Source organism: Gordionus sp. m RMFG-2023, chromosome 2, assembly GCF_954871325.1.
Source record: "Gordionus sp. m RMFG-2023 chromosome 2, tfGorSpeb1-WG-v2, whole genome shotgun sequence".
Classification (NCBI taxonomy): domain Eukaryota; kingdom Metazoa; phylum Nematomorpha; class Gordioida; order Chordodea; family Parachordodidae; genus Gordionus; species Gordionus sp. m RMFG-2023.
Genome location: NC_088776.1, coordinates 5,806,664 through 5,823,366, shown reverse-complemented (window position 1 = coordinate 5,823,366; position 16,703 = coordinate 5,806,664). Strand labels below are relative to the sequence as shown.

At 27.0% G+C, this 16,703-nt stretch overlaps 1 protein-coding gene across 1 annotated transcript; it reads right to left on the bottom strand.

Moving 5' to 3' along the window:
* Positions 1–424: 424 nt before the first annotated feature.
* On the bottom strand, positions 425–16,523 carry LOC135924014 (carboxypeptidase B-like). Its single transcript, XM_065459062.1, has 11 exons — positions 16,447–16,523; positions 4,930–5,008; positions 4,725–4,864; positions 3,940–4,036; positions 3,284–3,385; positions 2,433–2,537; positions 2,231–2,359; positions 1,578–1,680; positions 1,299–1,513; positions 1,150–1,216; positions 425–651 (listed from the first exon to the last, which is right to left on the bottom strand). Exons 1-11 carry the CDS (start codon positions 16,521–16,523, stop codon positions 425–427), a joined length of 1,341 nt encoding a protein of 446 aa, XP_065315134.1.
* Positions 16,524–16,703: the final 180 nt, after the last annotated feature.

The following is a 16,703-nucleotide window of genomic DNA, read 5'->3' as shown; positions in this document are numbered from 1 at the left end:
GCACTAAAAAATTTATTTAGTTAATGCCCAACGACTAATAATTAAATATTTGAACACAACGCGAACCGGTTTTGCAAAAAAAAATTATATTGAGTTATTCGGCCCATAATTATTTTTACCTGGCCCGGCTCTTAAACCATATTTTGCGCAAGTTGTCTAACCCGGAAGGTCATAATTTTGTATTAAGGTAGAAAACGACTTTAAAAAAAACATTTTTATCGATTTCGCCCCCCTAAAAATATTTTGCACATTTTGTGTCCGGTGGGATAGGCTGTACTGACCTCTAATATATATTTATAGTTAATAAAAATTTTCTTTAAAAGGATTTAAAAATCGCATATTCGTAAAAATTTAGCGCTTTAAAGACCCATTTTTTGTTTTACATTATTTAAAAGTGTTAATTAAACAGACAGAGTAAAATCATTTATTTTTTTCCTATATTTCTTTGAGCGCATTTATGGCTCGTTCCACTTTTTAACACGTAAAAAATAATATATTCATAAATTCCCCACACCTCGGAGGCAACTGGTATAATTTTTTTACTCGGCAATAAATATCCATATTTTCCCCGATCTCTCAATTCAACCGCAAAACTGTATTTTATCTTCATATTGTCGTAAGCCCAATCCATTGATGAACCACTTGCGGGATCTAGAAAATATAAAATCAAGTCTTCTATTGCAAAAATCATTGATATTTAGGCCCAGGTTTAACCCTACATATAGCGTTATTTACCAACCCCTTTCTTGGGAATAGTGTTTGTATAACGCTCCTTTTTAGCCAATTTTTTAAACTAACTCAATATTTTATCCAGAAAAATATTATGCAAACCTTAAGATTTTGCTCAGTGGCACAAAGGTTTGAACAACTGTTAATGAAATCTTGAAACTTAGACAATATTTTTCTGACTAAAATATTGAGTTAGCCATTTTTAAAAATCTGCTCAAATCGAGGCGTTTAGCAACACTACTATGGGGAAAAAAATATTTAAATATACAGTATTTTGGTAATTGTTTAAAAATAATTTCATTGAATATATAAAAAAAAGTATATTATGCAAAAATTATGCAATATCACCCTCCCCTTAAATATTATAATCGGGTTTTACTTGTATCCCCTTTCAAAAATACCCCTTATGATAAAACTTACATAAGAGATTGATAACGCTGCCAGTTATATAACCCGAAGACTTGGTCGCTTTTCTCATCAGATCACTCTAGAAAATAATAAATTTAAAGAATGTTAATGTTCAAGTATCATTTCCAAATTAAAAAATTGTTATGTAGTTTATTTTTTACTAATTCCTTATAATCGGGCGCAAGATCGTGAGTGTGAGCGAACGGGTACATCCACATTTGGCCATATGCGTGAAGAGTTAGGTAGGAGAGGATGTCGCATTTCCGGTTCCTTATAAAATCTCTCACATTTCTCGTCTCGATTTCGGAGAAAGCTTTTGTTCCTTGATAAATTTCCCCGCACGATTCATCATGGGCCAAACCTTTAAAGCTTAACCCTAAATTATAGGGAAAATTTTTTATCCAGTTTTAAAGAGAAAACTATGTAAATTTAATGTAAACCATTGTTGGTGCCCCATGATACATGACCCCAATTTCGATTCAAATCGACACCGACACATTTAGATACCGGGTTTAGTCGCCTGTTTGTTCTCCATAATCTGTCCTAATTAATATTTTTATTATCAAATGTGTAATATAATAAACTAGTTAATTGTCACGTTTATCATCACAAAAAAAGAGTTCACTAGGCACATATATACTTTAAAGGAACTCGTTCAGTTTACTACAGTCATTCCTTTAAAATGTAACTTAGATAAAAATGATAATTTATAAAATAAAATACAATCTTTTTAAAAAAAAAAAGATTGTCGAAATTTCTTAAATTATTCAGCAATAGCCGTTATTTATTTGAATTCTTTGGTCAATATTTATTAACTTCAATTAATTTGATTGGTTGGTTGAGGTTAAATGAGACCGACAAAGTATCTTATTCTTTTAACTATAAACCTAACCTTAACCTACACAATTTTTCGCGCGGTGTAATTGCCCTCCGCTGACAATTTTTTTCGGAATTGAGATGATGCTATTATTTCACAGAAATTTTATATACAAAGCTCAGTTCAATATTCTTTATACAATTTGTAATTATTTAATCCTAATGTTCTATTCTTATTTTGTGTTTGTCCTAAATCAAAATAATAATTAAAAAATACCTTAGTGTGTGAATATTCGTAGCCATCGGGATTCAGAATTGGCATTACGTAAAAATCAGCTGTTTTTAAAAGATCATTCATAGATTTGATAACTTTCGCATCATTTGTCCATCTTTCAGGTTCTAACAACTTAATAAATTATTAGTTTTAGTTCCATTATAATTATTATTTCCCCTCGTTAACAATAAAAAATATTATTTACTCGAGATATAAAATACAGGGCCGTCGTAACTGAAACCCATTCTCGCGCGTGTATTCCACCATCTACAAAAAAGGCGGCCTTTTTGGACCCCGAATCGTGCCCTATCTATATCACATTATTTTTTTTTAATAATGTGGAAATCTATTAAATGTAATTTAGGCCATCATTTAAAAGTTTGAAAGCATAAAACAGGGGTAGACCGTTTTTGATAGTCGGAATTCCTTTTAAAAAAATTAGCAGACCGATTCTATCAAAACTAATGTTTGTTAGACGGCTCGATTTTTCAACAACGGCTAACCAAAGATTTTTGCCGCCAATATTAAGAAAGGCTGTGGATTTTTCTTACGGATTGCAGAAAGGGTTAGGACATCTGTAGAATACCGATATCTTTATGTGAGGTAGATGTAATTCATCGCATATTTTACATGTTTAGGAGCAAGTTATAAATATACGAACGAAATTTTGAGGCTTGCATTATATATTTTGGCTTTAAATATTGGGTTAGCTATTTTTTAAAAAATCGAGCCCTTTAACAACACTAAACAAAACTGAAAGTTTAAAAAACTAAGTTATATTGCAGTTCAAAATTTTGTGTGATTTTTTCGTTATATTTAAAACTGTAATAATTAGACGCAATTTATATTAATTGAGTTTTTGTGTGGTTTAAAAATAAATTTTTCAAACACAATATAAATAATTAGATATTGTTAAGCATATTACTTATAAATCTTCACTTAACTAATTGAACATTGAATGCCTTACTATATTATATTTTTTAAAATTTAATATATTTTTAATATAAAAATCATTTCATGTCTATGACAAAATAAAGAGATGTTATATCAATAAACTTTGATAATTTTCATTAGCCTTCCTTCGAAAGATTTTCCGATGTCAAATACTTTTATCCATTTGGGATATTTATCAGCTAAAAAATCAAACCATGCATACACCTAAATATATTTTTTTTAAATAAAAACAGAACAAATTAGATTGAATCCCTAGTCAATTAAAACCTAATTAGGGGATAATTTCTCGATATTAGGTTTTATAAAAATTAGTTATAGTACTAGGCTGTATCTAGTGTTGTTAAACGTCTAGTTTTGAGCCGATTTTTAAAAACGGCTAACTCAATATTTCATCCAGAAAAATATTACGTAAGTCTGAAGATTCTGCTCATAGAAGGAACAAAGGTCTAGACATGTATCATCGAAATCTTAAGGCCTAGGCAATATTTTTCTGGCTAAAATAATGAGTTAGCAGCCATTTAACAATACTAGCTGTATCTTGTCTTTTTTCAAATCATTTCTCTCTTTCCTTCTATCTTTCTATCTTTCTTACTCTTTTAATTTTGACTGTATAATAAGTCAGTCAATCTAGGAAGATTCCTAAGTTTTAATATAACGTTTTCTAAACTTGAAAATATAAAATAAAATAATAACATGAGGAAAATACGGAAATAATGTATAGATATTTCACAAGATAATGAAAAAAAATGGAGTCAAACTTCATTCATTCTGGGATAGTGCTGAAAGTCGAAGGAGGTAATTGGTAATCGAACAGGATATGACGAGAATTTCTTTTTATTTTGATAATCTATCAATCTTAAGCGTACAAAAAAATATTTATTGAATTAAATATATTTTTTATAATTTCAACTTTTATATTTTTTTTGAATTATTAAAAATACTTGTATTTTAGCTGTAACCCACTACACATATTTACTAATAAGATTAATTATAATATTTTCGAATTACACGGGCTTAGATCCAATTCTGGACAAAGGATGATTCTCGTTAAAATACCGTTCGGAGAAAAAATATATAATAAAAAAAATTGTATTAATGAAACATGGAGACTGTTTAAATTCAATAAAAATATTTTTCATTAAAATGAGAAGAATTTGGAGGGCTCGAGCTGGGCAGTGGTTAAGATTTTATAAATATTTTCCAGATTATGCAATTAAAGCCTTCAAATACGACTTAATTCAGGAAAGGGTAAAATTTTTATTTTTAGGCCCATGGCCCCAAAATTACTTGTGATAATTACTTAAATTGCATTAAACTTTTAGTAATCACTTACGTTTTAAAGAAATGATATTATTAAAAAAAATTTCATGCTTATACAATACAATGATTATGTATTGTATGAATAAAATAGAACATAGGTGGGAAAATTATGAATATTTTATTTATCAGAAGAGCATATATGTGATTAGATGATTGCCGTTATTATTATTTAGCACGTTTTAAAATATAAGAATATTAGGGTATTTCAAAAAAATAAATAAACCTCTGAATATCGTATAATTTTATGGTAAATTTTATATTCCATTTTTTCAATAACGATATAAAGTCTTTGTAATCAACTTTCGATATCATAACATCGGAATGAACGGAGGTTCCAGACTTATAATAAGTCCATATTTCGCCCTGAAAAAAAGTAAACAACAATAGACATAACATTTTAAATAAGAAAAATTTGTCAATTATCTTACTTCCGGGTGATTTATTTGGAACGCGACTATTCTTTGGTAATCAGAATTATTTTGAGCCGCAACTTTTATGAGTTTGAAGCTTTAATATATTTGTATATTTGCAAAACAATAATAAAATACTATAATTTTCTGGTTAAGAAGATAAGAGTTATTGACTTAATATTACTTCCCGCTAAAAAATAATGTTTTTGTTTATAGAGAGATAACTTATAAACTTGATAGGATTAGCTATGGAGAAGAATCCAGCATAAATTTAATTTTTCCAATTTAATTAGGATGGAAATTCAAATAATATTTTCTCCTAAATTATGTTCCATTTTCTTCCGATTATTTATGGGGTTCTAAATTATTCACGTGATCATTTTTTGCTTTAAAAATGAGAACAGCCATTTTAAACATTATAGTTTTAATTTTCTTTATTAACCTTTAGAGCAATATAAAATAAAATAGCGGGAAGTTTCTGAACCCCGTGCCCTCTAAATTCCACTAATCTAATGACACTTAGCCCCCCTCCCCCTACTCGCCGATGATAAAATATAAAATATGCTTTATATAATATAGATATTCTCAAATTAAGCGTTTACGTTTTTTTAAATTGAGGTTTTTTTTTTATTCGTCTCGTTAATTCAAAATTTTAACTAAGGCTTAAATTATATTAACGCTATGTTCAAGCGTTGCATTATTCGACTCTATCGAAATCACAGCTGATTCTTCGTAGCGTTACAATGACACATTGAGCGTTAATATATTACAATGGAGCTTTATCGTCATAACCCTACATATTTATTAATTATAGCTATTTATTGGCGATTATGTAAATAACGCGTTTACTGCAGATTAGGCTTAAGTTATAAAAAAAAGAATTGATTTTTGTAAATTATAATCATCGTGTACCATTTGATTTCATTAATTTTTTAAATATTACCTTTTTTTAAATTTAAGTAATTTTTATTTACATTTTAATATAATTTTAGCATATAACTACACAACTAGGAAGGGATTATTAAGTGCCCCTTCCCCACCCCTTCTTAACTGGAAAACAAAATTATATCGACATTCCCGCCAAAAAACAGGGTTCTTAAAAATCTCGTAGGAATTCAACTTGCAAATTGAATGAATAAATGAATGAATAAAAAGTATTGAGAAAGGAAAAACAAGTTTGGGATTTTTTTAATGCTAAGTGGTAATTTGATCAATTTATACAATACCATCTCCGAAATGCTCAATTGGTGCGGGCTATATTAAGGTACCCCCCCCCCTCATATTTACCGATCCTGAGATTTTAACTTTGAAATTGATTGTTGTACAAAAGGGCCCTAACACTGCTTTGATCCACTTGGTTTTTTTTAAAGTAGTGAAACGATCCTTTTTCACTATAGGCCTTTATTCCGATCTACTTTTTCTGGATATAGCTTTTTTCTTCTTTTTTGAAAGAGGACTCGATTTCGAGGTCTGTATAATTTCCACCAAAAGTGAAGTTAGAACCATATAATAATAATAAAGCGACTATTTAGATACAGTTTTAAATAACATCAATCATAGGCGTAACCTATGGGTGGGAAAGGAGGGAAATTTCCTACCCCAACAGCTAATAAAAATCCCCCCCCCCTCCTAAATTATCGCTATTAACAATTTAAAAGAAAAATAAGTATAAGTTAATAATTTTCAAAAATAACGACTTAATTTAAAATTTTTTAAAGTAAAGATACATTTATTTTAAAAAGACCTCCAATAAAATTTCCCACCTAATAACGCCCTTCCCCCATAAAGATGGATGTGCCTATGTCATCTATCCTTTTTTTAAAATAAAGTAAGTTTATTCGGAATACGCGAGAATTCGAAATAGTCTCTCAATTCCAAATCAATACGGAGGGCGATCTATTTAATTTATAGCGGTAATTACTCAACACATGTTGTTTGGAATGCATCTCCCGTTAACATCAAAATTTTTTTAATATTTAAAATCGCTTATAAAATCATTTATACTGATCGTTATTCCAGAAAAAACTTACATACAAAAAATAATAAAATATTTTACCCATAATACGAATTTGAATTACGATTTTCGAATATATTAGCGAATAATTGAAATGCTATCATCAAGATATTCATTATATTCTCAGAATAATTAGCGTAAAAGTATAGCAAATATATTATGTAAAATGTTGATTTATAAATAATTCGATAAAATTCTGATTCCCATTAAAAAGCCAACAAGTGGTATTGTTTTTTTAATTCTAGAAAAGCCCTTCTAAAATGCAAGTTTAAACCACTTCTATAATAGGTGTAATTGTAATGCATTGCATTGTGTTTATATATTTATATACAATAGTAGCATGGATTTTTAACAATAACAATAACAAAAGAAGAAAAACTAAAATATCTTTTGCTTAACTTCATACAAAATATAGAATTTTTTTTAAATGTTCACAAAAGGTAGGGGTTAAACGATCCGACCCTATTTGGGTCGATTACTAAAAAAGGGCCTGATTATTATATTATCTTAGAGATTTGGTCATAGGTGTCAGAAAATTTTGGACATCTATTTCCAAATCTAAAAGCTTACATAATATTATTTTGGCTAAATTTTTTATCGGGCATTATAAACCGACAAAAAGGTTATTATTTAAAATATAGGTTGAAATGGAAAGAGATGATTTTAAAAAAAATTGCCCTTTCCGAAACGAATTTTCATGAAAATTTTTGTCATTTTGAAGATGATCGCATTTATCCAACGATTTCCGCGGACTGGAGCTGATGCAGATTAGGTATGAATTTATTTTTTTATTAAATGATAAAAAAACCTTTATCATATAATTTACTAATCCGAAATTCTGTATAATTTAATAAAAATTTTATAATAAAAATTTGTATTAAAATTTGAAAATTTTAAAATATCTCAAAAAATTTGAAATAAAAATTAAATAAATTTTTTTTTTAAATATAAAAACTGCATGGAACCCTGAATTGATAAAAAAAAATTGAAATGAATATTTCCAAGTATGTGTTTTAATAAACATATTCTTTGGGGTCACCCGAGAGGTCAGATAATTTTTTTCCTATTACTTTAGGAAATAGATAAGCCTCGTGACCGAAGTTGCCCAAAGTGGAGATGACCTCCGGAAAGAAGCGTTTCCCTAACCCTAATTCCCATAAAAAATCATATCACTAAGCAGTTCTTGTAAAAAATAACTGAAGAATGATCAGATTTTAAAAAGTAAATCTAATTTAATTACATCATCCTTTATTTCGCTAATATTCTATTTTCTTATAGATCTCAAATTCACTTGCATTGACATTTGGATGTACTATATAGGTATCTTTATATTGATTACGATCAAAGTTCCTTTCACCATATTTCTGGTGGATTTTGGGAATTATGGACAAGATTTCTTTCATATTTTTCAAAGAGGAGTTTACTTATTATTTTTTAGATAGTTAGGTATTAAACATTATCAAAATTATTATGGTTATTTATTTAAAAATAAATTAAAGTTATTTATTTGAAATTTAATTTAACTCAAAAAATTATTTATTTTTAAGTTAATTTTCATTGATTTTTAATAAGTAGTCTATATTATTGTAAACTTGTGGATCAAGTAAGATAGTCTTTTCTAATATTAATATAATAAATTAAAAACTCTAAACCTTAAATTGTAAAACCTATTTTCTGAGGTATTTCCTGAGAGATCTGGATAATAAATTATTATAGATCCTAGAAAGTTTAAATAGCTTCTTATTGCTATTATAAATACTAAAACTTTTGACCCTATCAAGCAATGACTCCAGATATTTAAGACTACCCCCACCACTTTCCCTAACCCCACGACGTGGAAAAGGTTAGGCCAAATCTTTGTCTATACAGACGAGAGGCCCTAAATTATGAGAAAAAACCCATATTGATGGGAGCTTCCAGATTTTCTTGTAATGCTTCTGTTTAACTCACCCTGAAGATGTAGCGATGAATGACAAAGCAAATCAATGTTAATATAAGCTTAATCAATCGATACTCATGTGTGAATATCATGTCAGAAAAGTAAAGCTTAGACTAACCCTCACCAATGATATTGACTTGTAGACTTAGATGAAGCTAGATTCAAAAATTGATAATAATTATCCGAAATCATGCAAGCTTATCGTCAAGAGAAGACTACCATTATTTTATCATAATTCAAAAACCATATCAGATTGATACTAAAAATATAAGGACTTCATATAATAGGCCGGTATTTTTTTATAGCCTAATCATTTTATTAACAGCCCGACTCTTTGTGAAATGACTGCCAGTGTTAAAATTTACATTTGTCGGTTTAAAATCAAGTTTTGTTTTTGAATGCAAGATAAAAGGCCTGAAAAGATCAAAACCAAAATAAAATTTTAAGGGAATAACCACTCAACCCCCCCCCCCTTTTCCAAAATCTTAGACGTGCATATGATTATATAATACAGTTTAATTAAGGGTAGGAGAGGATTATATCATGGACCCCACTTAACTACTCTCTATATTTAAGGTTAATTTATATTTAAAAATGATCTTTTGTTATAAAATTTCAAAAAAAATGTACAACTATATCTGGTCATAGAATTAAATATTTTATTCGTTAATGATTACAAATAATTCCTTCTTTTTTTTTTTACTGTGGAAGATCATAATATAAGCATATAATTTTAATAAGATAATTACAAATGTTTAATCTTTAACCATAATCACATATATTCATTTTGATTACCATTTTAAAAATATTATATAGTATAAATAATATTTAAAAGTTAATTAGAATTACATAATTAGATTTATTATTAAAGTTATCTTCATTTCTTGGTAGATTCTATAGAAATTAAAAATAAATATATTTTAAAGAAATTAATTATATAACATTATAAATATTAATTATTTTATATTCGTTAACATTAATAATTTATTCAACCATATAGAATTTAGTGTTTTTTCCGACATGACCCTCATTGAAGATTTTTTTCGGGTTCGGGTCTTGTCTTAAGAAATAGTCCAATCCCCCTACTCTCCAAAAATAAATATTAGAAATATCCTCAATAATCATTTTTGGTTTAGAAACAAAACAATTTTTTTCTATTTATAAATGGATATTAAATAATAATTTTGGTCGGGTAAAAAAAAATCTATTTCTTTATTTGTTTGAAAATAGGCCATGTAAATTTATTAAAACGATCTCCTGAACAGTTGAAAATAAAAATGGATGTGAAGCATTAAAATATTGACTAGGGCTGTGCCAATCCGATCCAATATTTTTCGATCAAAACCGATCCGATACCGACCCGATATTTTTACTGATTTTTAATCACCCCCGTTTGAACCAAATATAATTAAGAAATCAATATTTTTTATGCAAAAAATCGAATTATGAATAAATTAATTTTTTTATTTCTACAATTAAGTTAAGACTATAATAAAAAAATATATATTTAATAATATATCCATTTTATGTTGGAATTATAAAATTGTAATATTTATTTAAAATTATAAGATTTTTTTAATAAATATGAGAGCCTCTAGATTTTCTGGGAATAAGCTTCTACGATATGGACTATCTATATCTCCTGCCGTACTGAAGGCAGACTCAGATGATTCCGCAGATAACGCATTTTGCAAAATTATCTTTGTCTTTTGTAAAATATTTCCATAATTCAGATACCATATTTAAAAAAATTCTTTTATTTAAAGTATAAATAAAAAAATTGGCGTTATTTAAAAAGATTTAAAATAAATAAAACTTTGGGTGTTCCTTTCCATTTTTATAAAAAAAAACTTTTAAAATATTATAAATCTATTTTAAAAAAGAAATATTATTTTTAAAAAATTATTTAGAAAATATTATAATAATGTAAAATAAATATATTTAACATAAAAAAAATAACAAAAAAAAGAAAAGTAAAAAGATCGGGTCGGATCGGGTTTTTACCGATATCGGCCCGATCCGATATTTTCGGAAAACTTTAAATATCGGTACCGATCCGATATTTAATATCGGCACAGCTCTAATATTGACCCTACGATACATTGGAGTGAATATTCACGACATAAAACAAGTGTGGGCACGCGTCCAAGCCTAAAAGTTTAGGGTGGCAGTGACTTTTGACTTTCATTATTAGCCCAGAAAAACTTACATTGAAATTTAAAAAGTATATAGAGGTGTCAACAAAAGCCTCATATATAAATAATGCGTTATATAAAAATAATGAATTAATATTCAAAACCTGATGGCTAGCTTAATTATAAAGATGATCATCAATCGCATTTAGACCATTGGGATCTATAATTAATTTAGATTTATTATTTTATAGTAAAATTGAAACAAACTTATAAAATAAAAGAAATTTAATATCTCAGATCAGATATTATATTACGCTTTAGAGAAAATATGCATAAACAACTTCTATTTATTGAAATCGGAAAAGGGGGAGGGGGAGGGGGACAATGATATTTTTTTATTAATTCACCTATTGATCATTTTTTTTAAACAAATATAAATAAATCTACAGTAAAAAGGTGGAATATCTTGGGTATATTATAGATCACACGTAAATACACCTAGACAAGTTAAAAAAATTAGCTATATCTATCCCCCCCCCCCGTTGTGCTGCAAAATAACTTCAGAGCCTATTTTTAAAAATGACTAACTCAGTATTTTATCCAGAGAAATATTACTCCTGCCTGAAAATCGCATGGATGGCACAAAGGTTTGGACATCTACGACGAAATTTAGATGCTTAGGCAATATCTTTCTGGTTGAATATTGAATTAGCCGTTTTGAAAATTTGCCTTAGACGGAGCGATTTTAGATCACTACCTACTTTTCAAATTGTTGCCGTTTTTCGCTATTTTAACGCTTTCTCTAATAGTATTTTAAGTGAATTATTTTCTGCAGATTATTAAAATTAATATATGATTATTAGAAGAAATCTTTAGCAACTTCACAAGAGCGGAGGATTAAGTATTATATTTGTATGTAATATTGATGCCATGACCAATTTGTTATAAAAACATGAAACTTAACCCCTAAAGAATTGGAGGGAAGATGGTGTCAAAATTTTTCTTTTCTTCTTAGATATGCCCTTCTATTTAATATTGAGAAATGTGCGTTTTTAAGGGCAAAAAAAATATAAATTAAATGAAAGTTATTGAACTAAAAATAGGCGAATTGCAAACCAACATATCTAGCGAAGATGAAATAGATCATGACAATAGATTTATTCTGCGAAAGACAATAATTGTGTAGACCTTACAAAGAAAAGGCTCTGCTTATGCTACAATGCCCGAAAATAATGTCTTCTTTAATAATTAATTTCAATGCATTAAGTATCGTGGCCCAAATTGGACAAGAATATTAAAAATCTGGTAAAGCGAATGCATCGAACTTCATAAACATAGTCTAAATATCCCAGAGCTGCTAGTTTATACGCTTAACCCGCCGTCAAAGTGTGGAAACGGATAAATTAAAATTTTACGGGCCTAATCGACTTTTTTTATTGGGTTGTCAGAAAAGATGCGTTTTCCTCCAAATAAATAAAAAACAGGCCGACTAAAAGTGATAACCACATTGACTCTCATAAAAAAAAATTCAAATGATCTACAAGTTTTGGAATTCGGTAATATATCAGATGCTTCATTAAATTTAATCGAAAAATAATACTATTATAAATTTTTAATAAAATGAAATCAATATTGCATTAAAAAATATAGGTAAATTTAATATAATTATTATTTTAAATTTACCTATAGGTTTACCTGTATCTACTAAATTATTATTAAAATGAATATTTAATTTTAAAATATATGAATACAATTTTTCATTATTATAATATTTTAAGAAATTCAAATATTTAGAAGAAAATATGTATAAACAAGTAAGTAATGTATATATACTATATTATATTATCATAAATATTAATATAATACTTCATATTGTTAGCGCATATTACTAATGTAAAATATATATAAATTACTCGATCCTCTCCTTCTCGTAGTATATGGATATCCATCAATAAGCAGTAAAATAGCCATAATGATTAGTAAGAAAAAAGTAAATCGCATGTTAAGGTTATATTTTATTGTAAATAGTAAGTATTATTCTTTGTAAATTATATATTTTTTTAAAAGTGAATTTAAAAGAAAGTGACTTTAATTTATTTATATACTTAAATTTTTATTTATCTTTAAATCTATATTTAAGCACAACATATTGAAAAATTTATTTATAATTTGAATTTTATTTCATCATATTTTATTAATTTCTCTTATTATTTGATAAATTTATTAATAGATCAATTATATGAAATTATATTTGACTGTATCCATACCATATTATCCCTACAATTTTATTTGATAAATTTATTAATAGATCAATTATATGAAATTATATTTGACTGTATCCATACCATATTATCCCTACAATTTTATTTGATATATATTTATAAAAGCTCATCATTTTTTTTTAAATTATATGATATTTGTGAAAACTTTCTATTTTATATTAAGTAATTCTATTTTTATTCATGTTAGCCATTATTTATGAATTAATAAGATATTTTTAATCTAAAAAAAAATAAGTAATAAATATATATAATTTTTAATTTAAAAATAAAAACTAAAATTGACAATTTGGAAATAAAAAAAAAATTATTTATCTGTTTAATCGTGTGTAATAAAAATTAAATATTTATATCTATCTAATACAATTCAATTCAAACAAAAATATGTAACAAAAATCAGCATTCCATGTTTCAGGCAGATTTTTAAAAATATTCTTCTGGCCCAACCCCTAAAATTTTTAAATATAAATTGGTTAAAGCACCAAATTATTATCTAGCCAAACTCAATCTGTATTTACTCAAATATCCTGGCCCTGCATTTTTTTGTTAAACCGATTCATAAAACAAATCTTTATTTTATATATATTCCTAATTTTTATCCTCATTATTTGTTCATCTACCATATCTGGTAAGTTTAGGCTCAATAAATTTCCTCAATTACGTCTTTTCATTTTATTTGGGATATTTTTCTTATATATTCCTAGTCCCTTAAATCTGACTACAATTAGCGTTACATCTTCTCCTTTATTTTAAGATTGATTTAAGCAATCTGAATATTCCTAAAAACTTTGGTTTCAAGCAACTAACATAGAGCTTTCTTCTGTTTTTCTCTTAGCTAAGAATTATATTTTGTTTAATAATGCCAGCATATTTACTATTGAGACTATCATGTTTTCCAGATCTAGGCTTATTTGATTAATTTGAGTAAAAACATAAAGATAAATTAAAGTTTTAAGAAGTTTATCAAACATTGTTTTAATAATAAAGACAGTATTAACTTTTCAGTTCATCTTCTAATTATTATTTCATTATTGTCTCATTTAATATTTTTTTTCCTCTAAACCGAACTTAACCCAAACCTTTCTATGGATATTAATATCCTAGGGTCAGCATAAACTCGAAAAGGACCAAATAAAGTCCTAGAGATACAAGTTTATTAAAGCGCTTAGAAAAACTATGGTGGCCAATTCACCTACGTATGCTATAACGAAAACGATATTGATAATATTTTATTAGCAGAACTTTTATTGAGATCCCTTTAGAACTAATACATAACAGCTAAACTTTTATCGCCAATTTATCATAACAGCGAAAATCTCAAAGAGAAGGCCAAATCAAGTCGCGAATACAATTTAGCGTAAACTACTTTGCGAACCATACTTGCGAAGTCAGGGAAAAGGCGCGAAAGCAATTTTATCACCATAATTGTTAATAGTGATTATTTTCTAAAAATAAATAAAAAATAATAATTTCATTCTTTTATATATTATTCTTAGCAATTTATCTTTTAAACTCAATATCCACTGTCTGAGTAATTCCGTTTTATATTTGATCATTAAGAAATAATTCTGGAGATTCGGTATTTTTTTTCTGTGCTTCGAGAATTCTCAACGTTTAAGGAGTGTTTTCAATTGAGCGATTTGGATAGATCAATTTTAAAATGTGAGACACACTAGATAAATCTGGTGACAACTTTGATACTTTTGTAATTTGAGCATTGATAAACATAATAAGTATTCATTGACATTTTAGATAAAAAAATGTGACACCACAAATGGAATGGATACGATGAAAAATGAAAGGATTACAAAAGATTATTTTAACAAATGCTCAGATAAAAAAAAAATTATAGGGGATACCTATATTTTATGAATGGTAATTGAGAATTAAAGGTGTAAATTTATATTAAACGAATCCTTATTATTGTACAGCGAATTGAAAATAAATATTCTCATATTTAACCATTTTTGAAGGCAATTATGAAAATATCCTCAATTAAAATCTCCCAATCGAATATTTACAAAAAAGACTTCCCGGAAATGATAAATAATTTCATAATATATATTATTTTTTTAAAAAAAAAACCTTGGTTCTAAAAATTTATAAAATTGTTTGAATGCATATTTATTTTGATGAAAAAAAAGAGACCTGATATATAGGTAAATTTTATATAAATTTATTCCAAGTCAATAAGCCTTTAAAATTCTTTCTCATAAAATCAGAAACCTACAGACCCGGCCCTAAGCCCGGCCCGGGTACACGGGTAGCACAGCGTTATAATTTTTTTAAATATATAGATTTATATATTTTAAAACCATTTGAAATCGGCATTATTAGCTATAAAAATTAAAAATAAATATAATATATTTTAAAAAAATTCGGGCCGGGCCTAAAAATTTTTTTTAAAAAAAAGCCGGGTCTGAAAATATAAAACCCGGTCCGGGTCGAAAAAATTTTCGTGATCGGGCTGTGCAAATGATACCTCTGCAGGCCTCTGCCAAAAATTTCTAAAAGTTGGGATTTCTATAGGTAATTTTTAAGGTTTAGTTTATGAATAAAATTTGATTTGATGATTATTTAAAAAAGCTCATCATTTTTTTTAAAAATTATATGATATTTATGAAACAAATAACTCTGTCTCTATTTTGTATTAAATAATTCTATTTTTATATATGATAGTTTTTAAAAAAAAAAGAGTAATAATTTTTAAATTCATGAAAACACAAGGTCAATTTTATAAAAATTAGTATAAAATATAAATATTTTTAATATTTAAAAATAAAATCTAAAATTAATAATTTGGATAAAAATTTACCTATCTGTTTAAATCATGTGTAATAAAATATAATATTTATATCTATCTAATACAATTCAAACTAATAATATATAACAATAAATTTCAAGCAGATCTTTAAAAATATTATTCAGGTCAACACCGGCTCTTGCATAAATTTTTATTGGGTATTTTTTCCTGTTTTTGATTGGGAATTTTCCCTCTTTTTTTAGGAAAATCCTTTTCTTTTTTGGGCCTAAATTTAGCCAATGGAACTTTAATCTTTAAGCAAAATATCAAGGCTTACATAATATTATTTTGGATAAAATTTTAATTCGGCCGTTCAATACTAACCTATAAAATGATAAATAACTTTTCAATAAGTAACTATTTACTTGACACCGATTATAAGTAACATGGATTCCAGATATTGAGTCGAGTTTGCGGGGTTTTTTAAGCTTTTTCCCTTCATTCTCAGTTAGCATGGATTAGCAGCTAAGTATACAAAATATTCTGTGTTCTTGTATACTTCACAACGCGAATTGCGTTAACTATAAATTCAGGGTTAACATAACTCCTTTAAAGATAGATAGAGACTGGTTAATAGAAGGATAAATTTTGGGTAATACAAAAAAAAGTATTGGCATAAAAT

Bases quoted from the DNA above. Each gene is read 5' to 3' on its own strand.
- LOC135924014 (XM_065459062.1), bottom strand. From the start codon at position 16,523: ATGAAGGGAAAAAGCTTAAAAAACCCCGCAAACTCGACTCAATATCTG. The intron at 5,009-16,446 runs GTAAATAGTTAC...AATATATTAAAG, and splicing joins TTACTTATAATCGGTGTCAA to CTTCAAACTCATAAAAGTTG. The intron at 3,386-3,939 runs GTTTGACTCCAT...AAATATATTTAG, and splicing joins ACTATCCCAGAATGAATGAA to GTGTATGCATGGTTTGATTT.